The following is a 13,213-nucleotide window of genomic DNA, read 5'->3' on the forward strand; positions in this document are numbered from 1 at the left end:
CCATCTCCCCTTGACATTCAATGGCATTACCATCGCTGAAGCCCCCACTATCAACATCTTAGGGGCTACCATTGACCAGAAACTGAACTGGAGTAGCCATATAAATACCGTGGCTATTAGAGCAGATCAGAGGCTAGGAATCCTGCGGCGAGTAACACACCTCCTGACTTCCCAAAGCCTGTCCACCATTTACAAGGCACAAGTCAGGGTGTGATAGAATACTCTCCACTTGCCTGGATGGGTGCAGCTCCAACAACACTCAAGAAGCTCAACACCATCCAGGACAAAGCAGCCGCTTGATTGGCACCCCATCCACAAACATTTACTCCCTCCATCACCGACGCACAGTGGCAGCAGTGTGCATCATCTACAAGACTGCAGCAACGCACCAAGGCTCCTTAGACAGCACCTTCCAAACCCGCGACCTCTACCACCTCGAAGGAGTCCAAGTCACACACCATCCTGACTTGCAACTATATCGCCGTTCCTTCACTGTCGCTGGGTCAGAATCCTGGAACTCCCTTCCTAACGGCAGTGTGGGTGTACCTACCTCACATGGACTGTAGCGGTTCAAGAAGGCAGCTCACCACCACCTTCTCAAGGGCATTTAGGGATGGGCAATAAATGCTGGCATAGCCAGTGACGCCCACATCCCATAAATGAATTTTTAAAAAATTCTTGAGCTATTATTTTGAAAAGCACTTTCTCTGTCATTCATTAAAAATTAGACAGTCTAGTCCTCAGAACATACATGGCATGTTGCGCCACATCAAGCAATACAGTTGCGAAAAATCCACAAATTGCTTGGGTCACCAGCACAAGTGTCGCAAAACAGCTTTCTGCAAGAACAAAGTAACATGCACAGATTGCCTGTCAATAGAAAAATAAAAACAAGAAATGCTGGAATCACTCAGCAGGTCTGGCATCTGTGGAAAGAGAAGCAGAGTTAACGTTTCGAGTCAGTGACCCTTCATCGGAACTCAATAGAAAGATAGTCAACTGAAAATAAAACCAATATTGAACTTCAACTGAGGTTATTGGATTTTCTTTTATTCCAATGCAACCTTTTGAATTATCATCAATGTTCACGGAATACCCTTAATTGAGGAATTTCTCCCCCTGGGCTGGCAATAACCCGTGTTAAAGTGTAAGATATTTCCACATTACTGTTCAAGCAACTTCCAATGACATATCCAATCACCTCCCCTGCATACACAACCTCTCACCTCACCAACACCCCATTAACAACTTGCCTTTCAAGAGAATGTAGGAAGTTAGTCATGCTTGTTTGAAAGGCTGAATCTCCCACATGTGAAGCACCGCACACCACTCCAAGCATTGTATCTGGCCTCTCTACCTAGAGGGAGAAAAACAGTAATTAACATAAATTATTTCCTTGGCAAAGTATTTTCAATAACATGCAGCTTTTGTTTTGTAACGGTGAATTGATATTTTTACTTGACAGGCATCATTATTGGGCACATTTTCACTTCTAGCACCTAGTGACAGCATCAAGCATATCACACAATATCATTACAGAGTGAACCTTCCCGGCTCTATTCAAAACATATTTTATTCCCAAGCTCAGAAGAGCAGTCCCTACTGCTCCATTCCCCTCACAAGGTACCTGAATTAGATGGCACTAAACCATCAGATTTGTATTGTGGACTGATGCTGTGAAATTTTATTTCAGAAAGACAGAAGGACATTTTGATCTCCCTCAATCTGGGTGGATTCTGAATCAATTCTGGAAGCAATTTTCTCTCAATCTGTAGACTGGGGTGGGTTGATGTGCTCTCAGATTTCTCCCACCTTTGTACCAGGATGGCTCTCATCCTTTGCTTAGCACCTCTTCTTGATGAGCAACCAAGATCAGGAACTCTGCATGCTGGGACTAGTGGAGATGAAATTAAATTCCACCACTCCATTATACAATGCAATTGTATACCAGCTAGGTCCATCTGTTTCACAGCTCATAGCACTGACCACCTACCTATAAATTATACAGCATACGAACACACAAGTTTGTTTGAAGCCTAGTAGCACTCTCATCTCTGAGTCAGAGGTTGTGTATTCTAGTCCCACTCCAGGACTTGAACACCAATATAAAAGTTGACACTCCTGGGCAGTACTGAGGGAGTCCTGCACTGGTCAGAGGTGCCATCTTTCAGATGAGACCCTAAACCAAGGCCCCAAGTGTTCTCTCAGGTGGATGTAAAGAGACACCACAGCACTATTTCGAAGAAGTGCAGGGGAGTTATCCTTGATGTCCTGGCCGATATTTATCCAGAAATAAACATCACAAAAACAAATCATCAGTCATTATCACATGGCTGTTTGTGGGGGCTGGCTGTGTGCAAATTGGCTGCCATCCTACCTACATTACAACAATGACTGCACTGCAAAACTACTTCATTGGCTGTAAAGTGCTTTGAGACATCCTGTTGTCGTGAAAGATGCAATATAAATGCAAGGTTTTCTTTACTAATTAGCCTGAACTGGCTTTAGAGTACAATATTTATAAAAACCCAATGGAAGCGGAGCCTTATTTAACTTTCACAGATTTCACTCTCACACTCACACCTACAATCAATACTATATCATTACCTGTACTTTGTCTGCAATGAGGTGGTCAAGCCAGCTAGTATCAATGGTGTTATCCTGAAAACTCTCTGTTTCCAGCAGCTTGATCAAGTACTCAACAGTTGTTCTAAAGTCACCTCGGATTGAGAGCTCCTTAAGTGCTAGAACCATATTCCTAAAAGAAATATTACAGTCAAATCTCATAATATCATAGCTTTCTATTGGTTTCTTTATAGCACATTATTGAAAATTTTTCTGAATCCTCAAAACAAAACCAATGATTTGTTAAGATTATGTATTATTTTTGGTCACAATTTTCCTTGTCCTAGTGACATGATCTCATTATATTTCCATGATATTGATCAAATTAGGATTCTAATAAGTGACTCAGTGCTATAGTAAATTGGCATAATGTTTTATCATCCCTGGGGACAAATCCAGCCTCCATTAATGGAGTGAAGTTCATTTTTCTGCCAATTGTAGGGTCCTACACCAAATGCTTGGAATAGTCTGAACCCAGTGCTTAACTTTCACTTATCTCTTTCATCCTATTCACATTATTATTCTTTTCCTTCCTTGTTCCTCACTGTGTATTTGTGAAGACACACTTTTACAACCATAGCTGTTTTCACAGCGCCTGAAATTTTGTTTCTTGGATCCACTGTGTTGTCGACACTCTTGTGATATTCAGTGCCCCCCTCACTGCTCTCAGTATTTCACGCAATCCATCCGCTCTATCATGCTCTGCAGAATGCATGATCTCAATCTCTCTGCAGTAGCATTGACTTCACCTACGTCATTGCTGCTCTGCCCAAGTCCTTTCCCTTAATACCTTTAACCTTGCAGTTTCCCAACCTCACATGGCCTGTTTCTACTTCCTCCCCAAGATACACAAATAAGACTGAATTGATAATTATTTCAGTCTTCTCTTCTCCCACCTGTTCTTTTCCCTAAATTTCCCTTCCCCCTATATTGTCCACTCTCTACACATCTATATCCATGACTCTTTTGATTATAGAAAATTTACGACATAGAAGGAGGCCATCGTGTTCGTGACAGTCGACTAAGAACTACCCAGCCTAATCCCACCTTCCTGCACTAGTTCCGTAGCTCTGCAGGTCACGGATCTTCAAGTCGACATCCAAGTACTTTTTAAATGTGGTGAGAGTTTCTGCCTTTATCATTCTTTCAGGCAGTGAGTTCCCTATCACCCTCTGGGTGAAAAAATGTTTCCTCATCTCCCCTCTAATCCTTCTACTAATTATTCTAAATCTATGCCCCGTGGTTTTTGAACCCTCTGCTAAGGTAAATAGGTCATCAGTATTTACTCTATCTAGGCCCTCATAATTTTCACACCTCAATTAATTTATCCCTTAGCCTCCTCTGTTCTAAGGAAAACAACCCCAGCCTATCCAATCTTTCCTCATAGCTAAAATATTCCAGTCCTGGCAACATCCTCATAAATCCCTGCACCCTCACATCTTTCCTATAATGTGGTGAACAGAACTGTATGCAGTACTCAAGCTGTGGTCTAACTAGTGTTGTATACAGTTCTAGCATATTCTATGCCTTGGCTAAAAAGGAGAACATGCCATATGCCTTCTTAACCAATGGATCCGACCTGTTTTGTTACCTTTAAGGATCTGTGGACATACACTCCAAGGTCCCTCTGTTCCTCCACACAACTCAGTATCATCCCCTTAACTGTGTATTTCCTTGCCTTGTTGCACCCTCAAAAATGTATTACCTCACACTTCTTTGGGTTGAATTCAATTTTTCACTTTTCTGCCCAACTGACTATATCTTCCTGCAGTCTAAAGCTGTCCACCTCACTGTCAACCACACAGCCAATTTTTGTATCATCTACAAACTTTTTTATCATACCCCCTACATTTGAGTCTAAATCATTAAGAGGGTAGCAGGGTCATTTGAGACCTCAGGGAGTGGTCGTCCCTGTTCTTTTACGAGTCACCCCAGGCCCAGGTAGGGGTCCCATGCTCAGGGTTGTGAGCCATGACCAACAGTGGAACCAGTGAATTTTTGGTGGTGATGGTGGAAGAGTTAGAACCTTGAGGGACAACAGCTGCTTACAGATGGAGGATTGTTCAGGAGGAGGACTTGTGTTTCTTTTAAAGCACATGAGGAAGGCAATGGGAAATCACCTCATGTACCTTTTTCTCTAGTACATTGCTCATTTCTCATGGAAGTTAAAAAAATGGGAGGTTCTTACAAGAAATGAAAGAGGAAAACACAGGACTGTGAGGTGTGGAGAAATGAGCAGAGGATCTGCCCTTGGGCAGATCACCGCTACTACATTAACATAAACTACAAAAATCAAGGGACCGATAACTGAGCCCTGTAGAACTTCCACCAGTAACAGCCTTCCAGACGCAAAAACAACTGTCAACCATTACCCTTTGCTTCCTGCTACTAAACCAATTTTGGATCCAATCTGTCACTCACCCAAAGGCTTTTACTTTTTTGAAGAGCCTGCGTGGGAACTTGTAAAAAGCCTTGCTAAAATCCATGTAGACCACATCTACTGCACTGCCCTCATCGACCCTACTTATCACCTCCTCAAAAAATTTAATCAAGTTAGTCAGACATGACCCTTCCTTAACAAATCCATGCTGACTTTCCTTGATTAGACCATGCCTTTCTAAATGAAGGTTTATACTGTCCCTCAGATTTGATTCCAATAATATTTGCCCACAACCGAGATTAAGCTAACCAGCCTATAATTACTCAGATTATCCCTTCCTCCCTTTTCAAACAACGCTACAATGTTGGCAGTCCTTCAATCCTCTGGCATCAGTCCTGTAGCCAGGAAAGATTGAAACATGAAGGTCAGAGCCTCTGCAATTCCTCCCTTTCTTACAACCTGGGATATTTTTCATCTGGGCCTGGCGATTTATAGGAGCAGGAGTAGGCCATTCAGCCCATCAAGCCTGCTCCGCCATTCAATACGATCAAGGCTGGTCATCCACTTCAATGCCTTTCTCCCCACACTATTCCCATATTCCTTTATGTCATTGGTATTTAGAAATCTGTCAATCTCTACTTTAAATATACTCAATGACTGAGCTTCCACTGCCCTCTGGGGTAGAGAATTCCAAAGATTCACAACCCTCTGAGCAAAGAAATTTCTCCTCAACTCTGTCCTAAGTGGCTTCCCCCTTATTTTGAAATTGTGTCCCCTTGTTCTAGACTCCCCAACCAGTTGAATGCCAATGATGCTCGCAGCCTCATTATTATACTTAAAGTTCCAACCCATCTCCTTGAAGCAGGTCAGTTGCCTGCCCACCTTCTGGCCTCAGTTAAAGCAGAAATGGGCAGGTTGGAAGCGAGTTTGGGTTGGAAAACAGGTTTTTCAGACTTTAACCCCATACCCGATCAAAACCAGCCAATTTTTTAGATTAAAATTCAACCCTAGGTGACTGCTTTTCAAAAGTCCATCAGTGTGATCCTCAGCTTCTTGGGTCTCACCATTAACTTGCTTTCCCACTCCCTCTCTGACCCCTCAACACAAGGAAACAAAAATAGGAGCAGGAATAGACCATACGGCCCATTTATCCTGCTCTGCCATTCAATACAATCATGGCTGATCTTAGGCTTCAACTCCACTTTCCCACCCACTCTCCATATCCCTTAATTACCTGACAGACCAAAAATCTGTCTATCCCAGCCTTAAATGTATTCAGTGATGGAGATCCACATCCCTCTGGGGTAGAGAATTCCAACTATTCACAACCCTTTGAGTGAAGTAACTTCTTCTCATCTCAGTCCTAAATGATCAGCTCTTTATCCTGAGATTGTGCCCATGTGTTTTAGATTTACTGACTAGCAGAAACAATCTCTCAGTGTCTACCCTACCCAGCTCCTTCTGAATCTTGTATGCTTCAATGAGATTGCCTCCCATTCTTCTAACCTCTAAAGAATATAGTTCCAATTTATGTAGTCTGTCATCAGAGCACAATCCCCTCACTCTAGGGACCAATTTAGTGAACCTTTGCTGTTCCGCCTCTACTGCAAATATATCCTTTCTTAAATGTGGAGAGCAAAACTGCACACGGTACTCCAGGTGTGATCTTACCAAAACCCTGCACAATTGTAGCAAGACTTCTTTATTCCTGTGCTCCAATCCCCTTGCAATAAAGACCAACATGCCATTTGGCTTCCTAATTGCTTGCTGTACCTGCATGCTAACTTTCTGTGAACCCACCCAAGTCTCTTTTAACATCAACACTTAAAAGTTTCACAGCTTTTTAAAAAATTCTGTTTTTATTTTCTTACAACCAAAGTGAATAATTTCACACTTCCCTACATTACACTCCAACTGCCATCTTGTTGCCCACTCACCTAACCTGCCTATATCTCCTTGCAGCCTCTCTGTGCCCACCCCACAGCTTACCTTTCCACCTACCTTTGTATCATCAGCAAATTTAGATACATTACTCTCTGTCGCTTCATCTAAGTCATTAATATAGATTGTAAATAACTGAGGCTCCAGCACTGATCCTTGCGGCACTCCACTATTCACTGCCTGCCAACTTGAAAATGCTCTGTTTATGCCCACTCTTTACTTCCAGGCCATTAACCAATCCTCGATCCATCTATATTAGCCCCAAATCCATGAGCCCTTATCTTGCCTATTAACCTTTTGTGTAGTACCTTATTGAACGCTTTTGGAAATCCAAGTTTACTACATTTAATGGTTCCCCTTTATCTAGTTATATTCTAAAAAAGCTCTAATATACTTGACAAACAGGATTTCCCTTTAGTAAATACTGTGCTGTTCTAAGTGCATCGTTAAGACTTCCTTAATAACAGATTCCAGCATTTTCTCAATGACTGATGTTAGGCCAACTGGCCTGTAGTTCACTGTTTTCTCTGTCCCTCCTTTCTTGAAAAGCAGCGTTACCATTTGCCAACTTCTAATCTAATGAGATCATTCCCTAATCCAAGGAATATTGGAAAATCATAGCCAATGCATCCACTATCCCTGCAGCTATCTCTTTTAGAACCTTAGGGTGTAGGCCATCAGGTCCTGGGGATGTCAGATTTTAGTCCCTTAAGTTTCTCCAATACTTTTTTAAAAATTTATTTAGAGATACAGCACTGAAACAGACCCTTCGGCCCACCGAGTCTGTGCCGACCATCAACCACCCATTTATACTAATCCTACACTAATCCCATATTCCTACCACATCCCCACCTATCCCTATATTCTCCTACCACCTACCTATACTAGGGGCAATTTATAATGGCCAATTTACCTATCAACCTGCAAGTCTTTTGGTGGTGGGAGGAAACCGGAGCACCCGGCGAAAACCCATGCAGACACAGGGAGTACTTGCAAACTCCACACAGGCAGTATCCAGAATTGAACCCGGGTCACTGGAGCTGTGAGACTGCAGTGCCAAGCACTGCGCCACTGTGCCGCCCTGATATTAATTTCCTCACTCTTTCAAGCCCCTAGGGTAATGTCTATTTCTGGTATGAAACTTGTGTCTTCTGCTGTGAAGACAGACGCAAAATATTTGTTCAATGCCTCTGCCATTTCCTCATTCCCTACGATAATTTCTCCTGCCTCTGGTTCTAAGGGATCAACGCTTACTTTAGCTACTCTCTTCCTTTTTATATACCTACCAAAGCTCTTACAAACTGTTTTTATATTACTGGCTAGTTTACTCTCATTCTATTTTTTCCTTTTAATCAACTTTTTAGTGGCCCTTTGCTGGTTTCTAAAACACTCCCGATCCTCAGACGTGCTACTCATCTTTTGTAACATTGTAAGCCTCTTCTTTTAATCTAATATTATCCTTAACTTCCTGAGTGAGCCACGGATGGGTCTTTCTTGCTGAGTTTTTGTTTTTCAATGGAATGCATTTTTGTTGAAGATTTTGAATTGTTTTTTCCCACTGTTCATTTACTGCCATAATTTTTAGTCTATTTACCCAATTTACCTTTGTCAATTCTCCCCTCATATCTATGTAAATGGCTTTAAGTTTAAGATTCTTGTTTGTGATTGGAGTATGTCACTTTAAAATTTAACATGGAATTCAATGGTATTATGATCACTATGTCCCAGTGGATCTTTTACTATGACATTACTAATTAACCTTGCTTCATGACACAATACTAGATCTAAGATAGCTTTATCCCTGGTTAATTCCACAATGTATTGCTCCAGGAAACTGTCTCGAAAACATTCTACAAAATCATCCTTTAGACCACTCTAGCCAATTTCATTGTCCCAGTCTATATGAATATGAAAGTCCCCCACAATTATTACATTGCCTTTGTTACAAGCTCCAACAATTTCTTGTTTAATGCTCTGTCCAATGGTATAACTACTGTTAGGGGGTCTATAAACTATTCCCACCAGTGTTTTCAGATTTTTGCTATTCCTTATGGGCGGCACAGTGGTTAGCACCACAGCTTCACAGCTCCAGCGACCCAGGTTCAATTCTGGGTACTGCCTGTGTGGAGTTTGCAAGTTCTCCCTGTGTCTGCGTGGGTTTCCTCCGGGTGCTCCGGTTTCCTCCCACATGCCAAAGACTTGCAGGTTGGTAGGTAAATTGGCCGTTATAAATTGCCCCTAGTATAGGTAGGTGGTAGGGAAATATAGGGACAGGTGGGGATGTGGTAGGAATATGGGATTAGTATAAATGGGTGGTTGATGGTCGGCACAGACTCGGTGGGCCGAAGGGCCTGTTTCAGTGCTGTATCTCTAAACTAAACTAAACTAAACTAATTTCCACCGATACTGATTCTACTTCATGATCTTCTAAGGCCAGATCCTTTCTCACTAATCTCCTTAAGTCATCCTTTACTATCAGGGTGACCCCTCCTCTTTTGTTATTCTGTCTGTCTTTCCGCAATATTGTGTACCCTGGAATATTTATTTCCCAACCTTGATCACCTTCTAACCATGTCTCTGTAATGACGATTAGATCTAAATCATTTACCTCTACTTGTGCCACTAGTTCATCTATCTTATTGCAGTTGCTTGGCACATTCAGATAAAGAACCTTTAATTTAATTTTTTTTTTACTTCTGTTCTCTGCAATGACCTTATTCACTGATGTACGATTTTTGTTAAACTCTCTGTCCCTTTCTGTCCAATTCTGCTCGTCTTTACCCACAATGCTACACTGTTCTGATGCCTCGACCTCTCTCTTTGGATTTCTAAATCACCGTTACCCAAACCCTACCCCCCACCCACTTTACTTCACAACCTCTAGCCTTATCTACTGGCATACTCTTAAGTTTGTACGCTTTGTCACTTCCTGCCAAACTGATTATCATTACCCTTATTGCTATCTTGACTTCCCCTCTTTAAATTATCACATCTTCCCTCACTTGATCCCTTGCCCCCACTATTTAGTTTAAAGCCCTCTCTATTGCCCTAGTTATACGACTCACCAGAAAACTGGGCCCAGCACAGTTCAGGTGAAGACTGTCCCAACGATACAGCTCCCACTTCCCCAAAACTGATGCCAGTGCCCCATAAATCAAAACCCATTTCTCCCACACCAATCTTTGAGCCATGCATTTAACTCTAATCTTTTTAACCCTACACCAATTTGCTCATGGCTAAGGTAATAACCCAGAGATTATTATCTTTGAGGTTCTGCTTTTTAATTTAGCCCCTAGCTGCTCATACTCCCTGCACAGAACCTCTTTCCCAGTCCTATCTATGTTGTTGGTACACACATGGACCACGACAACTGGATCCTCCCCCTCCCACTGCAAGTTCCTCTCCAGCCCTGAGCAGATGTCCTGATCCCTGGCACCGGGTAGGTAACACAGTCTTCTGGACTTTTGTTCTTGGCCGCAGAGAACTGTGTTGATCCCCCTGACTATACTGTCCCCTACTACCACTATATTCCTATTAACTCCCCCTGCTTGAATGGCTTCCTGTACCACGGTGCCATGGCCAGTCTGCCCAGCCACCCCATAAGCCCTCACTTTCATCTGTACAAACTCAAAAGACCTCAAACTTGTTGCAGAATTGCAAGGCCTAACACTCCTCCAATTCTGCCTTCTTGATCCGCTTACCTGCCTCACTCACAGTCACACCCACCTGTCCCTGACCACTGACCAAATCAGAAAATCCTAACCTAAGGGGTGTGACTGCCTTCTGGAACAAAATGTCCAGGTAAATTTCCTCCTCCCTGTTGGATCGCAGCATCTGTAGCTCGGCCTCCAGCTCATCAACTCTGAGCTGATGCTGTTCTCCTAGAAAAACCCAAGACAAGGTCCAGGAACAGTATCTTTTTTCTCATGAACAGACTACAACCCTTTGGCCTGAACACTGACTTTGCTAACTTGGGATTTTAGCTATGTATCCATTTTCTTTACAGCAAGGGCGACTGGTGATGGCATGGTGGGAGGATGGGGGTGGGTGATGAGTTAGTTTGTTGCTTCAATTCTTTGAACACCTCTCTGGCACGGGTGGGGGTGGGGGTGGGGGTGGAGGTGGAGGGGGGGGGGGGGAGGGCGTGGTTGTGGGGATGGTGGTCTGTGCCCAGATTTCATTTTAAACTTCCTTCCTTCCAATCCCATATCAAGCATGGCTCATTTTCTCACCTCTTTCATTGGTTAAGCTTTTCAGCAATTGCCTTAGTTTTTTTTTTGAAATCGAGTAACAATTTCCTCATTTCTGTTAAGCAAGTTTTAGTTATTCAACCCATTTATCACCAATGTGTGACTGGCACATCTTTTGCTAGCCCAATTTCAGAAAATGCTTGTTTACTCTTCAGTTTTCTGTTCTTAAGGGTTTTACCCAAAACATTAACAGGTCTTTTCTCTCTACTGATAATGACCAAACTGCTCTGTAGTTACTGCAGTTCTCTATACATCTACCTGTAGCATCACTAACACATGGAAGGAAATTCACTTTGTCCTGACATTCTGTGGACATTGCCACTGGTTGACACTAAATTGGTAGTCTCATTCTGATAGTCTATAAGATAGCTGGTGCAGGAAATGGAAAGATTACACTGGTGTATCAAGCAGTGATCTTCTGAGTTAGGACCTAGGACACATTGTTAGAAGAAGCTTTACTCTGCATCTAGCTATGATGAATGTGATCAGAGAGTGCTTAATGGTAAAACTGCAGCAAAGATTGGGGCAGGTTCCATTCACAGAACAGACACTCATCACCTTGATAAGCACAAAGAGTGACCACTAAAGGTGATAATGCAGGGTTGGGAAGAGTAGTCTTTTCTAGAAATACTATCATTGTGATCGGAAAAATAAGACAAGACACTCTTACTGAGCTGCAGTGTGTGGAAGAGGCATTGGAAAGGGATGGTGTGATCAAACTGTGTTGAAAGCTAGAGAGGCTAAGGAAGATGCATGTTACAACCTTCATTATTTGCAGTAATGGAGCCCCCACTCCCCAATCACATGGATAATGGAAATAGGTGAATAGTTGAATCCCCAAATTGTGGTCAATTGCTCATAACAGACATAGAAAATAATCACAAACAGCCAAGTTGCATTAACTTTTCTTGACCTCCAAGGTGACCAAGTCAGATAGCAGAAGGCTGGTTTTAGTGGACTGTTGTCATAAGTCCTGTACTGTAAAAGATAATTGAGAAGGTAGATTCCATGACAGCATAAGAAGGCTAACATGCACTTTAGTGTAGAATACACAATTTGCTCCCAGTCTTGAATGTTTCGCTAATAATTGCAGCATGTGAAAGTTATCTCAAACAACAATGGAATAGTTTGTATATTCAACACTAATTTATGCGCTGTCCTTACAGCAAAAATATCCTCGTGCAAGCTCTCAATGTGGCTAGATAACAAACAGTAAGACAGTGGACAATTTAATTGGTACTAACGAGATAGCCTCCTCCCGATTTTCTCCCCAGGAGAAACAGTGGCCAAACTGGGAATCAGCAAACTCATGCAGGCCGCCAGCAGCTGCCACACTGAAGTACCCCCAGACATTTTTGTTACTGCGGAAGTTCAACTCCTGGACCGTTCCTGAACTGGGCTTAAATCCCTGGGTGAGAAAAAAGAGGTAAAGAAATTAAGTCAACATTCTGGAGCACTACTTCAAGTTAAGCCAAGCCACTGGAACAAGGGGATACAGGCTAAAATTGGTACATGGGCAATTTGGGATTGACGTCAAGAAGAATTTCTTTTATGCACAGTAATCAATACTCGGAATGCTCTTCCAGGTATGGTAGCGGACATGAAACCCTAAGATTCACTTACGATACAGTTAGATAACACAATGTGTTGGGGAACTGGGAAAAATACAAGTTTTTTTAAATTCTGGATGGAGGAGCCAAGGTGGATCAAATGGCCTTCCTCGGTCTGCATTTAGTGAGCCTGTCATGGATCCCGGCGGCGGACCCAGAAATGGGCAGCGTTCCTGCTAGTCACGTGGGTGGCTGGCCTACCGCAATCACACGGCAGGTGGCTAATTGTAATAATGGAGGCACCGGCCAATCAGAGTCAGTCCAGTAGCACATATAGTCGCCAGCCGCCTTGAACAGGGCATCAGTCACCCCCTTGATGCAGCTGTGGCCTGCTGCCTGAGAGACCCCACACATGTTCCGGGTGAATCCTTGGAATGATCCAGACACGTAAAAGATAAGTGCCACGG

The 13,213-nt window shown here is 42.8% G+C and overlaps 1 protein-coding gene across 10 annotated transcripts in view; it reads right to left on the reverse strand.

Moving 5' to 3' along the window:
* Positions 1 to 13,213, reverse strand: part of acacb (acetyl-CoA carboxylase beta) — a 173,843-nt gene that overhangs the window by 86,304 nt on the left and 74,326 nt on the right. For all 10 annotated transcript variants that reach the window (XM_068054741.1, XM_068054740.1, XM_068054735.1 and 7 more), the window contains exons 12-14: positions 12,441 to 12,604; positions 2,608 to 2,758; positions 1,254 to 1,357 (exon numbers count right to left, since the gene is read on the reverse strand). In XM_068054741.1, coding sequence (XP_067910842.1) covers positions 1,254 to 1,357; positions 2,608 to 2,758; positions 12,441 to 12,604 — 419 coding nt within the window. The remainder of the gene's footprint in view (positions 1 to 1,253; positions 1,358 to 2,607; positions 2,759 to 12,440; positions 12,605 to 13,213) is intronic.

This window comes from Heterodontus francisci, chromosome 23, assembly GCF_036365525.1.
Source record: "Heterodontus francisci isolate sHetFra1 chromosome 23, sHetFra1.hap1, whole genome shotgun sequence".
NCBI lineage: Eukaryota > Metazoa > Chordata > Chondrichthyes > Heterodontiformes > Heterodontidae > Heterodontus > Heterodontus francisci.